Genomic DNA, 24,493 nt, shown 5'->3' with positions numbered 1-24,493 from the left:
TTTGTCCCAGGGTCCCCTACCTGATAGAATTTTTATTATATATTATATTATTATTTTATTACAGAAAGTGAGTGAAACCCATGAGCAAAATAGTCGTACAAGCTGTCATTGTGTTACTTATGGATGAAATTATAGTGAAAATAAATGATTCTCCTTTTTGTTGGGGACCACCTCGAACCCCTTCAGGGACCCCTGGGGGTCCTCGGACCCCACTTTGAAAACCACTGGTGTAGAGTATGCATTACCCTCTCCCATAGTCTCTATGTGTGGTGTGTGTGTGTGTGTGTGTGTGTGTGTGTGTGTGTGTGTGTGTGTGTGTGTGTGTGTGTGTGTGTGTGTGTTGTTAACGAGCTCTGTTTAACGGGGTTCACCCAGCGCAACATATGGTTGTTTTTACAGGGGTTGTATAAACTGAGACATCGCTGTGAATATAAATGTGTCCCCTGAAGACTTTCAACCCCCTCCCCCTTCCCTGACTGGAGATAGAGGACACTCCTCAGCTCTGACCCTGCTGACAAGGAATTCAGCTGATAAGGGTCTTTAAAGGCCGATACATGCCATCATTACATTAAAGCTGCTGATTGCTGATGCTTTTGCACCCATGGTTTAAACTGTAGTTTTTATAGTCGACCATCTCTGAAGTTATTGAGTGAAAAAAAATCCCCCCACACAACACTAAGATGATTTTCTAGTAAGACATCTGACGATAAAAACATGTTGGGTCACTGTGGCTCGGGAAGGACTTTTTATCACATCAGAGGTCAGCAGCACTGACTGGCTGTCGCCGTTTGTCTAGTAATCGGAAAGGTTCCTGATTCGAGCAGGTTGGCACCTTGTATCTAGGTGTGTTTTAAGGCACTTTGAAATGTGTACAGCATGAAATATTCAGTAAAATCGATTGAATCTCCACTTTTGACTTACATGAATCTCTGACTTTAGCTCTTAGTCATCTGCGTTTATAAGAGAGTAACTTATCAGAGCAAACCTTTTCCCATTTCTGTCTAACTAATGGTGCATGCAATGCAAACACACAACACACGCCCACACACACACACACACACACACACACACACGCACACACACACACACACAGACATTAATTCTGAGTATCCCTTTTCAGTCTTTCACTCACTTTCTGCATCTTTTGCTTCCTACATCTGTTGTTGTTCTTCAGAGACTAATTACGGAGAGTATTGTGCTGTGACTGACTGCTATACCTGCTCGAAAATAACAGGTGACACATTATGACTCTGGTAAACAGGTGCGTTTGTTTTTCAGGCGCTGCATAACTATATATATATTGTTTCCAGGCATTGCTAATTAGCTCAGGAAAGCCAAGCTTGATCAAATAATTTCCTGTCTATCCCTCCTGGATTGGAATATCTGCAAATTTAAGGGTATGATGATAAATGTGGCAGTTAAACAAAAATAAACATCATGTGCCTATTTGGTCTAAAGTAAGTCTGCTCATCCATCCATCCATATACCCAGCGTGCCTTCTTTTCTCTGGTGACAGGAATGTGGGCTGAGGTTCAACATTCCCTTGTTGATGTTATGCTTGGTTTGGCTTTGAATATTTAAAATTTTAAGCAAATTTAAGCTGTTTAACAGTGAATGTTAACACGGTCAATATTTCTCTGTTTTTCCAAAGGTGTATGCCACAGTACACGATAGATAGTTCATCACTTTTGTTCCTTAACACAAAATGTAAAAGTGCAATATAAAATATTCAATAAGTCCCCTCCAATAAAAATAAAAACACATTTATGAAGACACATAACAACACAAAGCATTTTTTTTCACCTGCGCCTGTTCAGCATTTGTTGTGTAGGTGGAAGGTGCAGTAGGAGATGAGTCCATTGTCATGACTGGCTTAAATGGCTTGCACCTTTTTCTTTTTTCTTTTTTTCTTCTTTTTTTTGCATTTTGGATAGTCCCAGATGCTTCCCATTGCAAATTTTTAAAAAAGTGGTTTTGAGAAGGTAACCCAAGATGCATTTTGCCGAACCAACAATTTAGTTGTCATTGTTAAAGCCTCCCTCTAGTAAAAAAAGAATAATAATAAAAAAATATATATACTGTTTTACTGAAGCATAAATCTGACTTTGTGTGGTATGTTGTTTGTTTTTGAGTGCAGAATAGTCTTATTGCTGCCAGCAGTCTCACCTGCTGTCTCCTGTCTCTCTAATGAGATGTTAACTCCCTTAACGCTATTATACCCAGCAGAACGCCAGAGTCTCGGCCACTAATAAAGTGAGGGTTGATCACGAACCGATCTGGTCGATCTCACTGTCAATCAACACATCAATAGCCCAGCAAAATGAGCTATCATGCTTGCCCATAATGTGTTATAATTGCAATCCAATTGAAATGTGAGTATCAAAGTGTGGGTGTGTCTCTAATGGGAAATGAGGTTGTCAAGCCTCAATAAATAGTTGTCTGTGTAATTTATTGGTTTTGATGTTTTAGTCAACTATTCACATTCTAATCCCATGAAGTCAGAACAACTAGGGACATGGTTTGATTTGAGTGGGCTGCCCATAGTTGCTGTCAGTTTCACCAAAAGCCTCACATATTACACTGGTTAGTTCTGTTACTGTTCTGTAATGAGATGTCATATTTGACACATTTTAAGATTTTTGATGATAATGTATGTTGTAAAACAAAGTCTACATGTCTATATATATTCCATGAATCTTAAATGCAAATATTCACGTTAATCTTGAGGTTCAAACTGTCTTGGTTATTCTGGAAAAGGAAATGTGATATAGATCCATATTTGAAGCTAGTAAGAGACTATGAGAGGCTGATGAATAAAATTAGTTTTTGTCCGCACACCACTAACATTGTGGTTGTTATTGCCGGTCTGTCTCAGCAATTATTGAAAAAATGTTTTTAGGGTGAAGCGGTGGTGACCGATGTCATTTAGACATGTTGTGACATGTCACAAGCTGTGTAATATGTCAGTGTGTCTGAAATGTGGACCAAATGCCTTTACTCTATAAAGTTACACTGCCATTAAGCATTGTGCCCTTACAGAAAACATCCTGTATCCTGTAAAGACATTCAGATGTCTTAAATGAATCATTTTACCAATCTTTGCATTGACATCATAAATTAAAGCGATACTCGATCCTCCGCCATGTGATTTTTCCCATTCCCATGTGAGCAAAGAAGCTCTCTTGAATCTGGAGTGTGATACCATGGTGTTAGTTCACTACAGTAACACTTTTATTTTCTTTTTCCAGCAGTTCAGAATGTTTTACAGTACAGCTCACTGGCACACCGGCCTGGACAACTGCCTCCGAGCTGTAAACCAGTCATAGTAACACTGTAGGAGTCCTCTGTGGGAAAAAATAACATTTGGAAAGAGAGTCTTGCACCTGTTCCTAACTGTTTCACGTCATGGACTGAATACTGAGCAGGTCCTGTTCGGAAGGTTGAAAAAGTTTTATGAATTGAGTGTCTTGACTCGATCAATCAACTGCTGATGGTGTGTGTATTTCCCAAGACTTCTCGTTGCTTTTCTTTGTCTCAGACTGGCAGTTACACACACACACACACACACACATATACACACACACACACACAAGTGCGCACACACAGTGTGATTCCAATGTGTCACCTACATGACTTGGAAGATTATCTTGTGCTTTATCAGAGGATCATTTGGGACTAGTGCCCCTTGACTAATAGTTTGATGGCCTTTATTCAATAATGTATTATGCTGACCAGTCTTTGCTCCATGTTGTCCTGTGATATCTGCAACTTTAGATGCTTACATTATAGATGATAATAGATGCAAAGACATTTGAAAATTGAGGGTTTGCCTATTAGTTGATAAAAATCCCCTCAGATTCTTTCAGCATCATGCACATCTAATATGATGATATAATTGCAGTTCTACACTGGTGGTTTTACAAAAGCCCTTCATCTGAGTTTATTTCTAAGTGGCATTATTGGATTGTCCACACATGCAATCATTGTTTCAATATCACCAGTTGTTTAAGTGTTTATAATAATTAGTAATAATTATTATTAGTAATATTACCAAGTGGTGGTTTAATTTAAAGGTTTCATCAACAAATAATGGTGTAATTTTTAATGGTCAAATTTAAATATATATATATATAATTTTAACACAAAACACGACCTAAGAGCATCTTTTATCAAAAGATATCAATCTCGATATTTACCATTAAAAAAAAAAAAAACCTGCAAGAAAATCTAAGCACAGACAAAGATCCACTTAGTAGCTTAAGAGCTTTTAACTGTAGCTTGCAGCACATGCAAGTGGCTCAGGTGTCATTACATTCACCTGTCACGTTTCTTCTGTCTTGTCTTTTACTCTCCACTTTCTTTTAGCAAAGATAGCATCTTTGGAGAAATAAGGAGTGTGTTGTGTTTGTGTGTTTGCAGGCAGGCCTGTAATGATTGTGGTGGAGTATGTGGAAAATGGATCGCTGGACTCCTTTCTCAGGGTGAGTTTTGAGGTGATCAGAGAACTTGAGTATGATTATGTCTCTTTCCTGCCTCAGGTGGTATTTCTCTGAGAAATAAACACTGAGAAAAATGCTGATATACATAGTTTTAGAAAAGAAAGCCTTAACGCATTTATCTCAGTCTGTAAAAGCAACACTACCTTTGCATATCTTTGTTGCACGCAGGATAACAAGATCACCCTTGGTCATAGGTTATTTAAAGATAGTGTGCACAGCTGGGGACCTCGCAAGTATTTTTAAGAATTTTAAGAAAGACAGGCTGTTTAACATTGTCTCTGTTTTGCCTTTCAAGAAGCTGAAATGGGAATATATTGTCCCGTCAATAAACTGCCAGCATAATTCTGAAATTTTTTTATCTTTTATAAAAATCACTGAAGTATTTCACTATATATATATATATATATGTATGTGTGTGTATATGTGTGTGTATATGCGTGTGTGTGTGTGTGTGTGTATATATATATGTGTGTGTGTGTGTGTGTGTGTATATATATGTGTATATATATATATGTGTGTGTATATATATGTGTATATGTGTGTGTGTGTGTGTATATATATATATATATGTGTGTGTATATATATATATGTATATATGTATATTTATATATATGTATATATGTATATTTATATATATATATATATATATATATATATATATAAATATATGTTGCTCCATACATACCATTATGTCATTCCTTTGTCTTTATGTGTTTGCTATCGACCCTGCTTTTCTCTCTCGTCAGCGCTCGCTCTATTTTATTTTCAATGGCTCCTCATTTCTCTCTGTATCCTGCTCTCCCTGTCAGCAACATGACGGTCACTTCACTGTCATCCAGTTGGTTGGCATGCTGCGTGGCATCGCCTCGGGCATGAAGTATCTGTCAGACATGGGCTACGTTCACCGAGACCTGGCAGCTCGAAACATCCTGGTCAACAGCAACCTGGTGTGTAAAGTGTCAGACTTCGGCCTGTCCCGAGTCCTGGAGGACGACCCGGAGGCTGCTTACACCACAACGGTACACACCTGACACATCCCTCTAAAACCAAGCAGCTGCTACTAATATATGACAGGTTTTAACAAAGATGAGTTGATCCTGTTCTAGGAAATAATAATAATACCATTAGTTTCATTGAATTAAATAGCAGTCCGTCCGCACCTAGTCTATATCGACGACATTTCATTTCCGTAATTGTTCAGGTGCCTCCGGAAGTTTTATTTGCACGACTAAAACAACCTTTGAACGTACACATGTTCCAAAAAGTTCCCGAGGCTATTTCGCAGAGGCAACATTGCTCCATCTGGCGCTTAGCGCCGCCGAAGACAGTTTTGATTGGTTTAAAGAAATGCCAATGAACCAGAGCACGTTTTTCTCCCATCCCGGAATGCTGTGGGGACTAGCCAGACCCTCCTTCGCAGCGCTGTGGAGGAAGTTCTGGTAATGCGAGTCTAGTCTGCACCCAAAAAAACGACCGTATGGGTCGATTTTGCAGGCAGCTCATAATGACCCACAATTATGTTTCTTGTTAAGCGGCAGCCTCTCATGGCTGTGGTAATTATCGCCAGAGCAAATGTGGAATGAGGTGACAAAGTACAAAGTGCCAAATTCCGCATAAGGATAGGTAGTTTGGTTTCCTTTCACTCGGAAGACTGGGATTCAGGTCTTTTTGAAGTTAACTGAGTTTTAGTCTGTGACGCAAGGACGTCCATGACATCATGTTATGTCACCTAATTTTAAGCCAATCCCTGATGTTTTACTAACCCTAAAAGTATTTTGGTCCCTCGACCTAACAAGTTCCATTTCACAACGTTTAGTACAAACTGAGCCTATTAGCTATAAACTTAGTTAAAATTAGGTTAAATAGAACAGGATTACGGTCACATGATTAAACTGCCACCATGCAGCAGTAAACCAAACAGTTGCATGTGTCGTTTTGGGCGTCTTTAAAAATCAACCTTCAGTGTTGTTTATGTATGAGGATGTGTTGGTAAATAGTTACATAGCTTTGTCTTTTTTTTAACCCTTAAAATGATGCAGTTTATGGGACAAACTGAAAATGCTGCTTTATATGTAATGAAATGGTCATATATTATAATTTTGTATCCACATTTTGGCACATTTTGTGGTTCAGTGACCTATTGACATAATTCCATTTTCTCTGCTCAGAGCTTATCTGAAAAACTTTCGATTGGAGATTCAGGGGTAGAAGGCAGACATGTTGCTAAATGTATTCAGTATTTGCATTAAAAAGCCTGTGATTGAAATATCGCTGTAACAAAGATAACTGTTGTCTTCCTTTTCTTGGAGGCAAGCTTTGCATGTTTTAGCTCTACAAATATACAAACACACAGATACAAATAGTGACAGCACTAAACATCTCTGGGAATGAGCAATTATATTTGCTATACTGTTGGAAATTCAGGCACCTGAAGGGGTTTTCTAAAAGCCAGAGATGGTTTCCTTCGAGATACAATCTGCTGTCTTCAGAGATACAGCCGAGATAAAGACGTAATCAGTGTAGTGCTTGTTAGATCATCTCTCCTTGTTCCAACAAAACTATCTAGCTCTGTGTCTCCAACCATAGTAACAATGTGATTTACAATAAGCCATCATGCTGATGGGATATCAGAACAATACATTGATTTAAAACATAATAATAGATGTGTCAGCCTTGACAGCACCAACACCAACAATAATAACACGGATAACACGGCTGACATCTCCTGTTCTGTTCCTGGCTTTGTAAGGGAACCTAATTAGAAGTTTGAAGTCTTGAACTATGAAAGGCACAGAGACCCAGCAACTCAATTTACAGACACGTACTGAGAGCTTACAAGACACTCCCTACCAGCTGTTCTGTGGCTAATCCTCCCTGTATCACTTCATAACAACAACAACAACAACAACAACAACAACAAAAAAACAGTTCCCTGCTGTTATTGTATCTTATCATTTTGAATCTCCAAAGCAAGTTCATCATTTCCAAACAAATATAAGTTTCGTCAGCGTTGAAATGCATTTGGAATTTGGGACACTTGAATTTGTATTTACAGACTGATGCTGTCAGTGTGGCTTCAGATATCAGCAAACTGATGTATCGACTACTCCTACTTGATAAGGCTGCTGAAATGTAATTTGTTTGCCTTCTCTCCTGAGGCCAGCGACAGATGGAGTTGCCTTAGATAGCAAAAGCTAAATTTCAAAAACTGAAATGACGCTGTTCTGTAAATCTGTCTGAGCCCACAGTGACCTCCATTTCCTGGTTTGTATTGAGGTTATTGTGTGAAGGAAATGCTGTGTTTACGGTTCCAAGTTTAACTTTCTGCTCCACAACACTGTGGTTCAAATCCACAGAAGGGTGAGGTGAGGTGAGGTGAGGGGATGGCGAGAGAGGAGAGAGGTGAGGCAGGGTTGAGGGTACTGAGATGCTGAGCTATACCTTGAATGATTTACTAGATGCTGTACATAATAAACATTTTTACAATCTGAGTCTATCCATGAGTGTTTACTTTATTTGTGTGTGTGACCAGGGTGGTAAGATCCCCATCCGATGGACCGCTCCTGAGGCCATCTCATACAGGAAGTTCTCCTCTGCCAGCGACGCGTGGAGTTACGGCATCGTCATGTGGGAAGTGATGTCATATGGGGAGCGGCCATATTGGGAGATGTCCAATCAGGATGTGAGTATTGTAGTCATCATCACAAAGGTTGTTTAGTTCATTTGTGTCACATGGGAAGTGACCCTGTCGGGATAATGTTCTTTAGAGTTACAAAAAAGAACGATTAAGTGCCAACTGCATGATTACCTCATTATCCTACTCACTCTCCCCTCTCAATCAAAAAGCTCTTGAGTCTCACTGACTCTAATCCGAAAAGCTTCTGCCACCAAGTTTGTAAGTCTTTAATACAATGTACTGCATATTCATGACGCTTATATTCAGAATTGAAGGAAATGGACCATGATGCAAAGGAGCTTTTCGGTGATTTCATAAAAGAAGTGGTAGAGCTGCTGCAGCGGAAGAGGAGAGGAGGCATTAGTTTGGTGACTGATATCTTAATTAGTATATTGGCTTTTTATTTATTTTTTGGTCGCTCAAATTAGCTTTTTGGTACAGTATGAAACACAAAAGCATTTGATGCTGAAAAGAGAATAAATAAATAAGCCTACTGCACATGAGATATGTTAAACAAATGTCAGTCAATTCCTTAAAAGAAATAAGTTTTGCTAATAGTATTGGTAATCATGGTTTATCCTGTTGGTGACAGGATGCTATGGGCAGGACCACAACCAGGGGCACGTTCAGTCTCAAACAACCGGTGTGCACCGTGTTGTTACGGTTTCCGTGTTGAACGAAGTGTTTCCTCAGAAAGGTGTGAAACGGTGTGCAACAGCTTTGAGATATGTTTTCTCTCGTTTGGTGGGTGTGTCTCTCGTTTATTGGCTGTGTCCCAGGTGATACCCAGTCAGCAGAGAAGTGCATGTAAACTCATGGTAATAAAAAAGCAGAGCTCTTGCGCCCACAACAGGATGTTCAACGCACCCCCATTTTTAGTTTATAAAAACATGTTGCTGCATTTTGCTGAACGTGGCCCAGGATTTTAGAAATGCTGGGGTCATCATTAACCATGTTTCGGGCCCCCAGGGACTGCAGTTGGTGGCTACTAGCTAAATCTGGTACCAAACATCTCTTCTCTTGTTTGAGATTATTGTTTTAAATGACATTTAAAAAATATCAGAATCAGCCTTAAAAATCCAACCTGTATGTGTGTAATTGTACAATGTACAAGAAATGTCCCAGAAATCTTACTGAAGATCTTGATGTCCTCAATGGTAGTCTTGGCTACCATATATCCAATTCGTATCATTTTGGGACATTAAATCATTGTCTGTGGGAAGCATTAGGAGGTACAGACTAAAACACTGGATGGACTTTATTTGGAGCTATGACACAATCTTAAACGATAGTTACGTATTGTAATTCCAGATTCTATGAGTGTATGCATAGCCCTCTAAGAGCTGTTGCTATTATACTGTACATCATCAAGCACAGGCTCTTCAGACTCATTTTTCTGTCATTTTTTTCTCTTTTGATTTCAAAAAGACAAAAAATGAGTCCAAAGAGTCCTGGATAAGTTGCTTGACACAGCTGCATTAGCTACCTCACGGAGTGTAATGTGAGCGTGCTGGTGTTTGAACTTTTGAGTGCTGTTCCTATTCCATATAACTATTCCTTTAAGTGATTTTCCCTGCAGCATCTCAGTGATTGTTCCGAGAGGATGGAGAAGACTTGTTCATGTTGTTTTCACAAATATTCCCCTCACAAGTCTGACTCTCTAACCTCTAGCACTGCAGCTCACCTCAATATTGACTTCTCAATTCAAGTCCTGCTCCACTGAGTAAATTCTCCGTTTATTTTCCATTATATGTGTTAAAATTGCTGCCCTTCAACCTGCTCTCTGGCTGTTTTCTCACATCAAAAGCCTACCTCTTTAAAGGAGAGCAGGGGAGGAACAGAAATGCTGGTGAGAGTCACCAAAAGGATGAAAAAGAGGAGTGAGAGGGAAAGGAAAAGAGCAGTGAAGGTCAGAGGTTCAGAAGACTTCGGTCGGATAGAGGGGGAGTTTAAAGCTGTGGATTCAGTGTGGCTGAGCAACCCCGCTGATCCCTGGGCTGTGGTCAGGGATTGGAGGGACCATGGAGGAAGCAGATCCATCCCTCTCTCCGCTGAGTGTGAAAGCTCCACCGTAATCCCTTCAACCCCTTACACACAGACACATACACATTTACACAGACACCCACACACGCACATTCACTAAGGTCACAGGGTTTGGGGAGGATTTGTGCTGTTTGGGAATTGCTTGGAAGTGCTTTCCAAGGCAAAAGGTCAGCCAAGCCGCAAAACCAGCCAAACACTATCTCATCCTGGTCAGCCACTTAACAATGCTCCCTACAAAGATACATGTATGGACCTCGACTTTGCCGTAGACTCACAGATACGATATGGAGATCAACTGTATAGAGACTACACGGACATGCTATCGGCTCAGATAAAAAATGGATTTACACTTGCATTTTGGAATTGATTGTTAGTACAGATTAGGTTTGGGCACATGTATAAAAGACATAGTTCAACTTTATTTGTACTACACAGGAAAGTAAACACGCAAGGAGGAGGTTATAGGAAATAAAAGATGCATAGATGAAAGATGAAACAGATCATAAAAATAGGATCTCCTTAGCATTTATATGTGAAATACAGGCATATTATACATTTTAATTGTGTGGAACACTATGTTAACCCTCATGCCCTCTTCGGTCATTTTTGTACATTTTTCTCAAGTTTTTTTTTTCATTTCGTGATCATTTTTGCTGTGTTACTTCTTATGGCATGAAATTTTGTAGGAATCCTTCTTTTCAGTCAAATTTTTTAAATCCAGTGTTTTTTACTCTTACATGTCTTTTATACTTAAATGATTCATTTTGTACCCTCTGGACACCTTCGAGGCAAAAATGTCCACGCACACAAAAACTGTTATTAAATCATCATATATCAATATTTTTTCTGCTTTTTTTATGAATCACTTAAACAACTTCTTACCTAATCAAAACCACCAAACATTCAATCATTTTCAGGATTTTAACCCTTTAAATGCCAGTTTATGTATTTGAAGTATGTCATTTTTATAAAAAAAACACAAAAAATATTTTTCCCATATAATGAATAATATGTAGATGGGGCTTTGGTGGTGATTAGAGGCTTGGATATGTCAAAGATAAGCAACAAAACTGATTTGATTGCATTAGTATTTTTTATGTAATTCCAGATACTCCCTCTGGACACCTTCGAGGCAAAAATGGCCCCATTGACTTCCATTATAACCACATGTTTTGATCTCACTGCCTTTACAGTATAAAACCATGCATTCTGTAATGTTAGCATTTCATTTGGAAGAAAACTAGTCATATTTGACATTTTTACAGTATTTCACCAGATTCAACCATTTTGCCCTTGTAGGCCGATGCATGAAATTATAGTTATATTATGGAGCTGTGTGTGTGTGTGTGTGTGTGTGTGTGTGTGTGTGTGTGTGTGTGTGTGTGTGTGTGTGTGTGTGTGTGTGTGTGTGTGTGTGTGTGCGCGCGTGCCTGCGTGTGTGTGTGTGTATGTGTGTGTGTGTGTATATGTGTGTGTGTATGTGTGTCTGTGTGTGTGTGTGTGTGTGTGTCTGTGTGTGTGTGTGTGTGTGTGTATATATGTATATTTGTGTGTGTCTGTGGGTGGGTGGGTGTGTGTGTGTGGGTTGGGTGTGTGTGTGTGTGTGTGTGCGTGCGTGTATGTATGCGTGTGTGTGTGTGTGTATGTATGTGTGTGTGTGTGTGTGTGTGTGTGTGTGTGTGTGCATGCATGTATGCATGTCTGTGTGTGAGAGAGAGTTTGTGTAAATCTGTAAACAAACAATGATAATTTTGTTGGTGAAAAAGCGCACCTTACTTTGCCAGTTATATTATGGCGCCGTGTGTGTGTGTGTGTGTGTGTGTGTGTGTGTGTGTGTGTGTGTGTGTGTGTGTGTGTGTGTGTGTGTGTGTGTGTGTGTGTGTGTGTGTGTGTGTGTGTGTGTGTGCGCATGCATGCGTGTCTGTGTGTGAGAGAGAGTTTGTGTAAATCTGGGTGAAAAAAGGGCTTCTTTTGAAGGATGCATTTCATGTGTCTTTGAAGACGTGCTTGAATAAAAACATTGTCTCCTGCTTTTGTTGTAAACAAAACCAACTATTAGTGTGTTTATGCACCTGGCTCTAGAGAAGGAGAAAGACCTGGAGCAAAGAGAAGGAGCCTTTATCTTCCAGCCAACTGCAGGACTCATCTGAAGATGACACAAGTTTCTGGAGTCTGACAAAATGGTCACTGGTGTCCTCCAACTCTGTGAGTGCCTCTAACCCTTCCTCTGAAAGTGGAGAGGACACTGAAGATCCTGTCCATCCTAACATTGAATGGACAGTGAAGAATTGGCAAGTCTGGTCTCCATCTAATACTGAGACGCTGCGCAACATTCAAGCACCGACCGGCATGATGCCAGAGCCCACGAGATATGCCATATCAAGAATCCATGATGTGGCATCCTCTTTCCACCTTTTCTTCACTCCTGACATGATCAGCTGATTCAGGAAATGACAAACCTACACGGGAGGTGTTCAATCTCAGGATGGAGTGATGTGGATGCTCAAGAGATTTGAACATACATGGGACTTCACACTTGGCTGGTGTGTACCGGTCCAAAGGGGAATCCACCCGGAGCCTGTGGGATGTCCATAGTGGGAGACCAGTCTTCAGGGCCACCATGTCCCACAAACCATTTGAAATGATAGGCGGCCGTTTACAGCACATGCAGGAGACAATGTTTTTATTCAAGCACGTCTTCAAAGACACATGAAATGCATCCTTCAAAAGATGCCTTTTCTTCAGCCCTAAAGTGATCATTGCTTGCTTACAGATTTACGCAAAACTCTCACACACACAATACACATATACACACACACACACACACACACACACACACACACACACACACACACACACACACACACACATACACACACAAACACACACATACACACACACACACACACACACACACACAGCTACATAATATAACTATAATTTCATGCCTGCACCGGCCTACAAGGGCCAAATGGTTGAATCTGGTGAAATACTGTAAAAATTTCAAATATGACTAGTTTTCTTGCAAATGAAATGCGACATTACGCAATGCATGGTTTTATACTGTAAAGGCAGTGAGATCAAAACATGTGGTTATAATGGAAGTCAATGGGGCCATTTTTGCCTCGAAGGTGTCCAGAGGGAGTATCTGGAATTACATAAAAATACTAATGCAATCAAATCAGTTTTGTTGCTTATCTTTGACATATCCAAGCCTCTAATCCCCACCAAAGCCCCATTCCCCTATGATTTATTTTATGGAAAATAATTAATGTTTTGTTGGGTTTTTCATAAATAATTGTTACTTCAAAGATTTAAAACTGGCATTTAAAGGGTTAAAATCCAGAAAATTATTAAATTGTTGGTAGTTTTGAGCAATTTACAAGTAGTTTAAGTGATTTATGAAAAAAAAGCAGAAAAAAATATTGATATATGATGATTTAATATCAGTTTTTGGACATGTACATTTTTGCCTCGAAGGTGTCCAAAGGGGAGTATCTGGAACTATGTAAAAAACTAATGCAATCAAATTAATTTTGTTGCTTATCTTTGACATATCCAAGCCTCTAATCACCACCAAAGCCCCATCTAGATATTATTCATTATATGGAAAAAAATATTTTTTGTGTTTTTGTAATAAAAATGAAATACTTCAAATACATAAACTGGCATTTAAAGGGTTAAAATCCTGAAAATGATTGAATGTTTGGTAGTTTTGATTAGGTTAGAAGTTGTTTAAGTGATTTATGAAAAAAAAGCAGAAAAAAATATTGATATATGATGATTTAATAACAGTTTTTGTGTGCGTGGACATTTTTGCCTCGAAGGTGTCGAGAGTAAGTTTTTTTAAGGAGGGCATGAGGGTTAAGTCACCGTTTACAATGTTCTTAACCTACATTTTAGGACTTTATTCATAGAAAATAATTTTAAAGAATGTTCATATAAGTTGAGTAGGATCAACTCGTAGCACTGTAAAGCTTTGTAAATGCAACCCCAAAACCTCAGACCTTAAATGCAAATTTATATAACGCCAAACAATGCTACATTTTTATATATTTTTTTATATTCAGTACGTTTATTGTGTTTGTCTGCAAGATCAAAGAGAAACCACTATTTTGATTTCCGAGTAGATCCATTTTCAAGCTAATAAAATTTTAATCAAGTAGCCATCTTCCACATTTAGACTTTGTCCTTTATCACATCCGACTGTCTCTCCAGGTGATTCTGTCTATTGAAGAGGGCTACCGGCTGCCTGCACCGATGGGCTGCCCCGTGGCCCTGCACCAACTGATGCTGCACTGCTGGCAGAAGGAGAGGAGTCACCGGCCTAAATTCACCGATGTTGTTACCTTCTTGGATAAACTGATCCGTAACCCCAGCAGCCTGCTGCCACTGGTAGAGGACATTCAGAGGTGCAGTATTAAACAGTTCCTAGCATCATGAAATGCTTTAAATTTAAATGCACTGTAAGTCAGGGACGTGCACAGACGTTTTAGGCGGAAGGGGCTCAAGAAAAAAAAAAAGGCCTAATAGTTAATGAATAATTATTTATTTAAACAAAAAAAATGAAATATATTAACACAACTCTGACTACCTTACCAATTTATCTTATTTCCCTTACGCAATTGTTTAATAGATTTAATAAATACTCAACAAAATAATCAGTTCACACAGATACTTTTATATCAGGTTAATCCCAAACACCAAAGGAAACTCTGCCACAATGTGCATGTTTTCTATGCTACTAGTTTCAAGTATATATTCAGAAGTGACTGCACCAAGGAGAGGGACATAGTTTTGTTTATTTTGCAAATGGCAATACATATTTTTAAATCTTTTGGTGTGGTAAATAAAACTCCAAAAAATCTTTTGGAAAAATCTTCACACTAAACTGAAAAAGAATGTTGCTGCGATTGTGTTAATTTTACAGGAAAAAACACTCCACCAATAATGAAAAAACACTGTTATTATTAGATGAGGAGCCTACAATCCAAATGATGAAGTTACCGTTTAATGCGGGACACTTTTTTTCATGTTGTGGTCGATTTAGAGATTTTGGTTCCATGTCTTCTTTTACTCTATTGGAAATAAAACTTCCAAAATACACATTTAGATGGTATTTGTTTTAGGCTGCATCTGTAGATCTCTTCTAAATTAATCTAACCCTAACATTTAAGGGGAAGTTCTGTGCTGATATGTTTATTTTGTTTATCCTGTTCACCTGCAGTGCCTTGTTAAATGTATGCAAATGAGCGCATTTTAATTAGTGAATGCCTAATTTGCATATCAATGTAGCGATTGCAATGACGTTATTAGACACTGTCTATGTGTGCACGAGCCTGCTGTAAGTTAATTTGAGCAGAGGCGACAGGGGATCGTATTTTTCAAGCATCTCTGAACTAAGAACAGAACTTGAGTTATTTGAGTTACAATACACAGTAAGCTTTGATAGGACATCTCTCCTAAATCCAGGCAAAGATAGGGTGACTTTTCTGGTTAAGAAAGTGTATAAAAATGCTCTTACTCCTACTCCTAAAAGTAGGACCAAGTGTGTGTGTGTGTCACTCTGAATTCTTTAAGCCAGTAAGGTCAGTTGTCTACCTCTGAGATGTTTAGGAAAACTGGCAGGATTTGAAATTATCTGGGTTATTTTTTATTTTTTCATATCAGTCTACCGGAGTCTCCGGGGGAGGAAATGGACTACCCGATGTTCATCTCCATCGGCGACTGGCTGGACTCCATTAAGATGACTCAGTACAAAAGCAATTTCATGGCAGCTGGCTACGACACATTGGATTCTGTGGCGAGGATGAGTATTGAGTGAGTAGCAGAGCCAAAACATTATTACCATTATTAAATGGCATGAAACCAAATAGGACCTATCTTTGTAGCAGCAGTGGTGATATAAAGGGACACACCAATAATAATAATTACTCATGAAGTTCAGTTTACTTGTTAGTAACCCTGATGATGGCATAGTGATGTAATCAGGGTTATATCAAATTCAGCTTGAGACTTTAAAGTCTAGTAGAGCCTCAGCGGTCCCCTAATACTGTATCTGAAGTCTCTTTCCCGAAATTCAGCCTTGGTGCAGAATTACAGCCACTAGAGCCAGTCCAACAATGAGCTTTCCTTAGTATTTGCCATTTCTGTGTCTGTAGCTTTAAATGTTATTGAGGAAGAGAGGGGGGAGGCAAGGTGGAGGGTGGGGGTATGGCCTTGACCAACTGCCATGCTTCGCATGACCTCATAAGGAGGAGATTCCAGATCAGCCCATCTGAGCTTTCATTTTCTCAAAGGCAGAGCAGGATACCCAGGGCTCGGTTTACACCTATCGCCATTTCTAGCCACTGGGGGACCATAGGCAGGCTGGGGGAACTCATATTAATGTTAAAACACCTCATAAAGTGAAATTGGGTGTTCTTCAGGCAAGGAGTTTTTTTTTTTTTTTTTTAATGAAAAACATTGTCAAGTTGCATAATGGGAAGTGTAGGATCCAGGGTTTTTGGCACAAGACTCATACCAGGTGGTAAAATACAGGATATTTCAGCTTCTGCTGTTTGATGACACAAGCTCCCCAACGTTATGTACGTGTAATACTAAATTACAAGAATAGTCCTTTAATTACTTAATTGTTTACCTTTCTTAATTTAGTTTGTTTTATTTCTCTAAGTGTTTACATCACTTAATGAGCTTGTTTTTTTTTTTTACATACAAAAGAGATGTTTTATAATGCGGGTATATATTATGAAAATGAAACCATTTGAAAGAAGAAATTAAATTCCAGCACACTATCAGTCCCGAGCTAATTAAAGGCGTGATGTTTTGGTCATGGTCCGGCATCTAATTCACAGTGTGAAATAACATACTGAGCCACAGAGTGTAACAACCAATCAAAAGAGGGGAGCCAAATTTCAACACTTTGGACAGTTACCAAGTCAATCATTTATAAAAAATAAAAAAACATGTTTGAGATTTTGCTCCCCTTTTTGATTTGTTGATACAGCCTTGTGGTTGTAGGATAAATATGTTTAGTTTTACATAAACTCAGTGTGCACATACATACATACATACATAAGATGTTTTTACAAGGATAGAAAAATGAGGGATGTACTTCAAAGTGAGATCCTTTTTTTTAATCTTCACTCAGCCCTTATGACTGAGGACAGTTAATGACGCTTATAGCACATTTGTGATCAAAACATCACATCCTTTTACCAGACAGAGTTAACATTGCCTACGTGATGAAAAGGGCTTCCCTGAAGAAGAAAAAAATGAGGCAATAAATGAAGTCAATGAAAAGTCCTCACGAGTAAGACTTAAAGCGTCTTGTGTGTGTTTGTTTTTGTGTTTCCCCTCTCGGCCTAGAGATGTGAGGCGTATAGGGGTGGAGCTGATCGGCCACCAGAGGCGGATCACCAGCAGCGTACAGACCCTCCGCCTTCAGCTACTGCACGAACAGGAGAAGGGTTTTCATGTATGAGGACAACCTTTAACACAACCTGGGATGGACAGATAGATGGACCAGAGGGAAGTGAAGTCTAGACCATTGGACAGACAGCCTACAGCCTGTGCCTGAGTCTTAACCCCTCATTAAGGAGGCAATTGGACAGACTACCACAGCAGACTGCCCCCTGGTCTCCCTCACATCCATTAGTAACAGACTTTTTCCTACTATACACCCCTTACCCAGTATACCTGGCTCTGCCAGACTATTGCAGCCTGATCGACTTTAAAGACGGGCCCAGGCCCTCACTTAGGGGAATGTAATGCCTTGTTGCAGCAGCAGTACTTTGTGTGTGAAGCAACAATATCTAGAGATGTAGATTTGCAAACGTAATCTACCGGAACTTTTGACTATTTTCTTCTTCTTTTTTTGCCATTTTCTCGCTCTGAGTTATGTGCTCATGTAGCTGCTATCGGGTGTGCAATCGAAAAGTATCCTCAATATCTTTTATTTCAGAGTTTGATTATTTATCATGGAGGTGTTATTTGCTTTGCTTTAGTTAACCCTCTCTCCAGAGAATCTGGTATGCGAATACTTGAATAAAGAAGTGAGAAGCAAGTTATGGAGATTTCTTGAATGTTCAAAAGTGTATAGACAATTAATCGATAATTATTATCATAACCTAATATCTATATATGTGCAGTCCTGTATGTGAAAGCCCTAGTAAATCTGGATCTTATTTAAGATGTTTTATTTATTTCAGATTTTTATCCGAATCAGCAATACAGTATTATGCAGTCACCTCAGTATCTCAGAGAAAGATGAAGAATTGTGCAATGAGAGAACTCTTGTTGACATGTTAACATGAGGCTCCCACCACACCATCCACCTGTTTCTATTGTCACATGCTTACCTTGCAGAACTGGATCCGTTGCCTTCAGATGAATAACCATACAAGTCTATTCTGACAGTTTTTAGCAACCAGTGTACTCGCAGTTGTGTAACGATAAGCCTGATTTATTTTGGATTGTAAATGTTATACATTGCCTGAAAGTACACAATCTCCACTGTCCTAACATATGAATGTTAACATAATTTAGATATAGATAGGAGATGTTTGTCTGGAAACTAAACATGGACTTATATGGTTCTTCAGAATTAGCCGAAATGCTTTAATATACATTCATTTTCTTTTTGCCTGAACACGCACTAATGCAGTGCATTTCGTGGACAAAGTTGATCTAAGATGTCAGAGCAGAATAGTGTGTCGTAGATGCAAAGCTCTACTCCAGTCTGTTTTTAAATTGTGGTCATGTGAAGGTTGTGGCATTTGTGGCAATATGGGAAACCAGTGTACATAGATGTAGTCTGGAATGAAAATTGTTGGATCTGCAGTAGATAATGTCAATTTGTCAGATGTTTGCCATTAAAATAATCATTTTTCTTCATCCGCTAACTAAGTGGTGAATAGGCATTGCTGCAGAATATAGCCAGTTAGTTGAGTTGGGGGCAGCAGAAGTAGCTAAAACCTGGTGGATAGAAACCGGTGAGTAGTCTATGGTTTATGTGATCAGGACAGAGCTGTCCAGCAGAGACAGTAAGTGACTTTAATGACGGCAGAGGGAGAATAAATATAAACAGCAGCATCATAACTCATGTGTCATTCTTAAATCAACAGTAACAAACACACTTACTTACATACACACACACACACACACACGCACACACACACACACACACACTCACGTAGAATGCCTTACAGTCCGTTAACCATGCAAGACAGAGACACTTTAGGTGTGGTTCATAAGTTTCAGTGCAGTCACAGGACCTAGCCATTACTTTGAGTTGTATTCCATATTCAAGAGAGCGACCGCCCCTCTACAGCAATGGTTTTTCTTACGAATTGTGGCTCGATGATTAATGTCAAAGGCAGACTGGATCTAGAGATCTGTGCCTTTCGGTCACAGCATAGTTATGCATCCCAGCCTGCAGGAGTAGGAAAGGTGCACACACACATCCAAACACACATATACACTCACATACAAAGTATTTGCGCACGCACGCTCGCGGTCACCATCCTTCTACAGACTAAGAAGAATATCAGATGCTGTTTGTTTAGCATGTTCTACTGCTGAGCAATGTTAGAACGTTATTTTGTACAAAGTACAAGTATACTTATAATTCTTGTATTTTATTTTTCTATAATTTCCAAAGAGATGTTGTAGATCTTCCACACTGTAAGAGGCAGTTACAGCGAATATTTATTTGCAAATAAAGACGAACAGTTCTGGTGGTTGACTGCTCATTTAATTTTGTTTCCATTTCTTAATCAAAATCAAAACGGCACTGATTTAAATGAATTATTGCTATCTTGTATCTTTCAGGTTGTGAAATGTCCTTGTTGTGAAATGCTAAAATTAAGGAGAAACCTTGCTACCCATTGAAAAAAACCTCTCCGAGGCAGTCAAATCTCAGAGTTATCTCTTCAATTACCTTTTAATGTAAATGATTGTCTAATATATCAAACCTGTACCACCTCTTCAACCTGGCAACTTACATGAAGTTGTGCACATAACTGATAACCAAGAGATGGAGCTGTTGAATCACTGACCAGCTACAGGCCTGGAGCGGTCTGTTTTATTTTTTTATATTTTTCATTTACCGTAGATTTACATCAACACTCACAGTGTAAAACACACAGAATGACAAAACAGATTGATGGTGACTCCAATTAAAGTAAAGTAAGAGTAGGAAATCAGGATAGGGGGCCTGGAGAGCTCCATACTCTTGTCACCAGGTGGTTCACAGAGCTTAAATCGCCTTAATAGGATTACATATACCAAGGCAGCATCTCAGCTTGTGACACTATTCAAAGCAAGGACTGGGAACTCACGATCCACGGCTATGTTTATCATTAGGAGAATTTGCAGAGAATTTGTAAATTATATTTAATTTCCAATAGTCAGACTATCCATGGGGTGATGCGTTACAATTTAAATGTTGTAGCGTCAATCAAGTCTAATGGGGCTGCTGGATAAACTGTCGGGCTGGCTCGGCCTGAGGAAAAAAGAGGTCAACGTTTTGTGTTTGGGACTGGACAACAGTGGCAAAACTACCATCATCAACCAACTCAAACCGTCTAATGTAAGTACATGAGACTGTGGGATTAAAGTTATTTTGTTAGAAAAAGTGAGAGGCCTTTGTGTACCGTAGTCTGTAATGTGGGTACACAAACTTGTTGCATTTTTTTAAAATCTTAATCTATACCATGATCATTTGGGGCAAGGCCTGTCAAAATTCCCTTTATTTCACTGCAATCATTCACTGATTGCTTGCTTTCAGAATTCCAATCATTTAGGCCCATTGTCAGAAGAATGGAAACATGTTAGTCAGGTAAAGCCCATATTTTACTTTTCTTATACTACTTGTTGACATACTTTTGCCATTACTTGGCTGTGTGTGTGTGTGTGTGTGTGTGTGTGTGCGCGTGTGTGTGTGTGTGCGCACATGTGTGCGTGCGACTGTGTGTGCGCAGACACCGGCACCTGATATAGTCCCAACAATTGGCTTCAACATTGAGAAGTTCAAGAGTTCAAGGTAGAAATGTATAATGTATATTTATCACTATTATTTTTGACAGACATGAAATAAAAAAAATAAAAATGCAGCATAAAAGTATCGCTCTCAGCTGTCTCTACTCTCTTTTTTTTCTGCATGCAGCCTGTCTTTTACGGTCTTTGATATGTCTGGGCAGAGCAGATATAGAAACCTATGGGAGCATTACTACAAGTATGAAACACACAACATGCTTATCAAAATGCATCACTGTAACATGAGTCTGTCATTTATAACTTCTTCTCTTGTCTTTCTTTAGAGAGAGCCATGCCATCATATTTGTCATTGATAGCGGTGACAAACTGAGAATGGTTGTTGCCAAAGAGGAGCTAGAAACTCTTCTCAATCACGAAGGTACAAAATACCGGCAATGCTGTTTTAACTCATTTGTATAAAGACACAGTATGGATCCTATTTCTTTTCAGTAGAATGCACAATTGACATATACTGTATAAATGTATTAATATTTACAATATATATTTATACCGTAATGATATATGACACCAACTGTGGCCTTTTACAAAATACATTGTCAGGCATGGTTCATATTCTGTGAAATAATAGAAATGATACAGTTTGAATGGGCGTTTCTTTGCAGGCATTAGTAATACTATTAACAGTGTCCTGGAATTAAGTTGTTAGTATACTCATTGTCTGAATCTGGCATGTTCAACCATGTGGCATGAAAAACTAAGCTTAAGACTATAAAAATTCATTTTACTGGCCAAAAAATTTTGTAGAAATCACTGTGTGTCACGTTAAGTTAATGAAAACCTGCTAGTTTTAGTCCTCCATCATGGCACTTGGTCCAATATGGTACAACTTTTTAATATATTAATTAAGAATAATCACATTTAAAGATAGGCTATATGTCTACACAAACTATACACTTTGCTGATACTTAACTCCTTATTGGATAAACAAAAAAAATAAAAAGATTTGTATCTTCCTCTTTGCCAATGATTCACTGGTCTTCATGTCTGTCTTACTATCCAGATATCCGCAACAAAAAGATACCAGTATTGTTCTTCGCTAACAAGACGGATCTGCGTGATGCCATGTCTTCTGTCAAAGTCTCACAGATGTTGTCTTTAGAGAACATCAAAGACAAACCCTGGAACATCTGGTAAAATATCTGTCCTTGCTTTTCCAAACAGGCCACACATAGTCATTCCAAACCAATCTTTAGTTCATAATTCTTTCTGATTCTCACTTATAGTACTCTGGTCAAGTCCTACAAGGATGCTGTGACATTGATGTGGCCACATAATTGTAGAAATATTCACCCTGATAAAGGGTCTGTAAGCAAAGGCTCCAAAGCCACCTCCAGAGATATTGATGAGTAGTTTGAAGTAAGTGCACTTGGATTCAATTGGCTGAATTGAGCCAAGCCCTGCCTCTTCCCGATCCTCAACATTTTGTGCTTCAAGAGTTACAGATTAAAGTCTTATACAGAGTAGTAACATAGTGTTTACCACCCTGTTTACTCATTAGGCAGATGGGAGGCAGATGGATTAAGAGCTAGGCAGCTTTAAACATCCAGGATCCAAGAAAACTGGTGAGAAAGTGCCACAAGGAGATTAGTCTATATCCCCGACGTTCCACTTCCGGAATTGCTGCGGTGCCACAGGAAATTCTGCCGGATGCATGTATTTTCACCGATGTCCATTTCCTTTGTGTTGGAATTTTAAACTTTGGTGGATTCATGAGGACTATGGTTGACTGCTCCTCAGATCTCTACAGGGTAAACTGAGACAGCTAGCTAGACTATCTGTCCAATCTGAGTTTTCTGTTGCAAGACTATTTTACAGCGGCTCTGTGTGGAGTTTAGCACCACCCATGACAATTGTGATTGGTTTAAAGAAATGCCAATAAACCAGAGCAAGTTTTTCTACCATCCCGGAATGCTGTGTGGAGTAGCCAGACCCTCCTCCGCTCCGCAGCGTGTGGATGGTCTGGCAAAGCGAGACTACAAGGAGATTAACTCCTTGACTTCTTATTTATTTTCAGTGCCAGCAATGCTATCAAAGGAGAGGGTCTCCAGGAAGGGTTGGACTGGCTACAAGGTAATGTGTCTGTCCAGTACATTTCATAAAACTGTCATACTGGGCCAAAAGAAACAAAAAGGCCATGTTAAATTGTGCTTAGAATTTCAATGTTCAAATGCTGTCAGTATTAAGACATGTTTTTTTTTTTCCATACCCATAGAACAAATTGCACAGTAAGTATCAACATGTATAGTGATTGTGGTGGTAGATTTTATCTCAGTATCTCTTTGGATGGTATTTAAGTCATGGTATGCCAAATGAGCATTACTTAAAACAGCAGGTATGTGTGGCTGTTGTTAACACTAAAGAGAAAAATCCATAAAAATCTATGTTTCTGTTTTTCTCCTGCCAGATCATATGAAAACAATGAGCACATGAATGACTGAAATGCCTGTGACCATGGACGTGATGTGGATGTGGTAACTGGATCTAATTTACCACTTGGAGTATTCATCACACTTGATGTTGTAGGCCTTAAACTTCACTGTCAAATAGCTTAGTACTTCCTGTGCATGCTACAACTTTGAAACCATGTTTCTTTGGAAAACAAAATCTTGGTCATAGCTTAATTTGTATAGGGTTACTATGTAAATTGATTTTTTTAAAGCGCCTAATAGTTACAGTACATCATTACAAAACTGTAAATGCAGTCTGAATAACATACTGTAAACAAAAAAAAGCCTAATGTTGTTTCTGTATTCAGTAACATATAAACATTTTTATTTGAAGCAGCTTCTTTTTTATTCCATGATACATCATTTAAATGTAACAAATTTCATCGACTAAGCTTTTTTTTTTTGAAAATGCTGTCAGTGCTGAATATTGTACTACCTGGAGGATAATAAAAGCTTGTTTTTTGCTGAGTGTGTGCTATTCTTCTATTTTTAGAAGGAGGACATGCTGCCTTTAAAAAGAAATAAAATGCGTAAATGAAGACAAATTAAAATTGAAAATACCAATTTAATAAATTATACAAAAACAATGTAATAATTATATCACTACATTTACAGAAAGGTTCAATGTGAATAAATAATAAATAATGTCAATAAATATTGTTACTGTTAATGAATAAATATTACATTTTTACAAAAATTTGCATGCAAGATCTTCACGAATAACAAGATTTTGAAACTATGAGAGAAATATAAAATTTGTACAAATAACC

The 24,493-nt window shown here is 38.7% G+C and overlaps 2 protein-coding genes across 6 annotated transcripts in view; both read left to right on the top strand.

The window, feature by feature from the left end:
* epha6 (eph receptor A6) overlaps positions 1-19,960 on the top strand; it is a 210,808-nt gene extending 190,848 nt beyond the window's left edge. For both annotated transcript variants that reach the window (XM_039817396.1, XM_039817397.1), the window contains exons 12-17: positions 4,420-4,481; positions 5,309-5,518; positions 8,032-8,181; positions 14,437-14,630; positions 15,889-16,038; positions 17,587-19,960. In XM_039817396.1, coding sequence (XP_039673330.1) covers positions 4,420-4,481; positions 5,309-5,518; positions 8,032-8,181; positions 14,437-14,630; positions 15,889-16,038; positions 17,587-17,701 — 881 coding nt within the window. In that variant the 3' untranslated portion in view covers positions 17,702-19,960. The remainder of the gene's footprint in view (positions 1-4,419; positions 4,482-5,308; positions 5,519-8,031; positions 8,182-14,436; positions 14,631-15,888; positions 16,039-17,586) is intronic.
* A 542-nt stretch (positions 19,961-20,502) lies between these two features.
* On the top strand, positions 20,503-24,191 carry LOC120570415 (ADP-ribosylation factor-like protein 6). 4 transcript variants are annotated; one of them, XM_039818753.1, is made up of 9 exons: positions 20,503-20,809; positions 21,008-21,058; positions 21,201-21,262; positions 21,386-21,454; positions 21,540-21,634; positions 22,277-22,406; positions 23,291-23,346; positions 23,489-23,501; positions 23,681-24,191. In XM_039818753.1, the coding sequence occupies exons 1-9, from the start codon at positions 20,687-20,689 to the stop codon at positions 23,712-23,714; spliced, it is 633 nt and encodes a 210-aa protein (XP_039674687.1). In that variant the 5' UTR covers positions 20,503-20,686; the 3' UTR covers positions 23,715-24,191. The 4 variants fall into 4 exon arrangements, with proteins under 4 accessions (XP_039674687.1, XP_039674689.1, XP_039674690.1 ...); XM_039818755.1 differs by lacking the exon at positions 23,489-23,501; XM_039818756.1 differs by lacking the exon at positions 21,008-21,058 and having other exon boundaries at positions 20,504-20,809.
* Positions 24,192-24,493: the final 302 nt, after the last annotated feature.

Source organism: Perca fluviatilis, chromosome 12, assembly GCF_010015445.1.
Source record: "Perca fluviatilis chromosome 12, GENO_Pfluv_1.0, whole genome shotgun sequence".
Classification (NCBI taxonomy): Eukaryota; Metazoa; Chordata; class Actinopteri; order Perciformes; family Percidae; genus Perca; species Perca fluviatilis.
Note: the sequence above shows the minus strand (reverse complement) of the source record. Positions and strands in the feature narration are given on the sequence as shown.

Coding starts and splice junctions, on each gene's coding strand:
- LOC120570415 (XM_039818753.1), top strand. CDS start 20,687: ATGGGGCTGCTGGATAAACTGTCGGGCTGGCTCGGCCTGAGGAAAAAA. Junction 20,810..21,007: donor ACCAACTCAAACCGTCTAAT/GTAAGTACATGA, acceptor GCTTGCTTTCAG/AATTCCAATCATTTAGGCCC. Junction 21,455..21,539: donor CTATGGGAGCATTACTACAA/GTATGAAACACA, acceptor GTCTTTCTTTAG/AGAGAGCCATGCCATCATAT.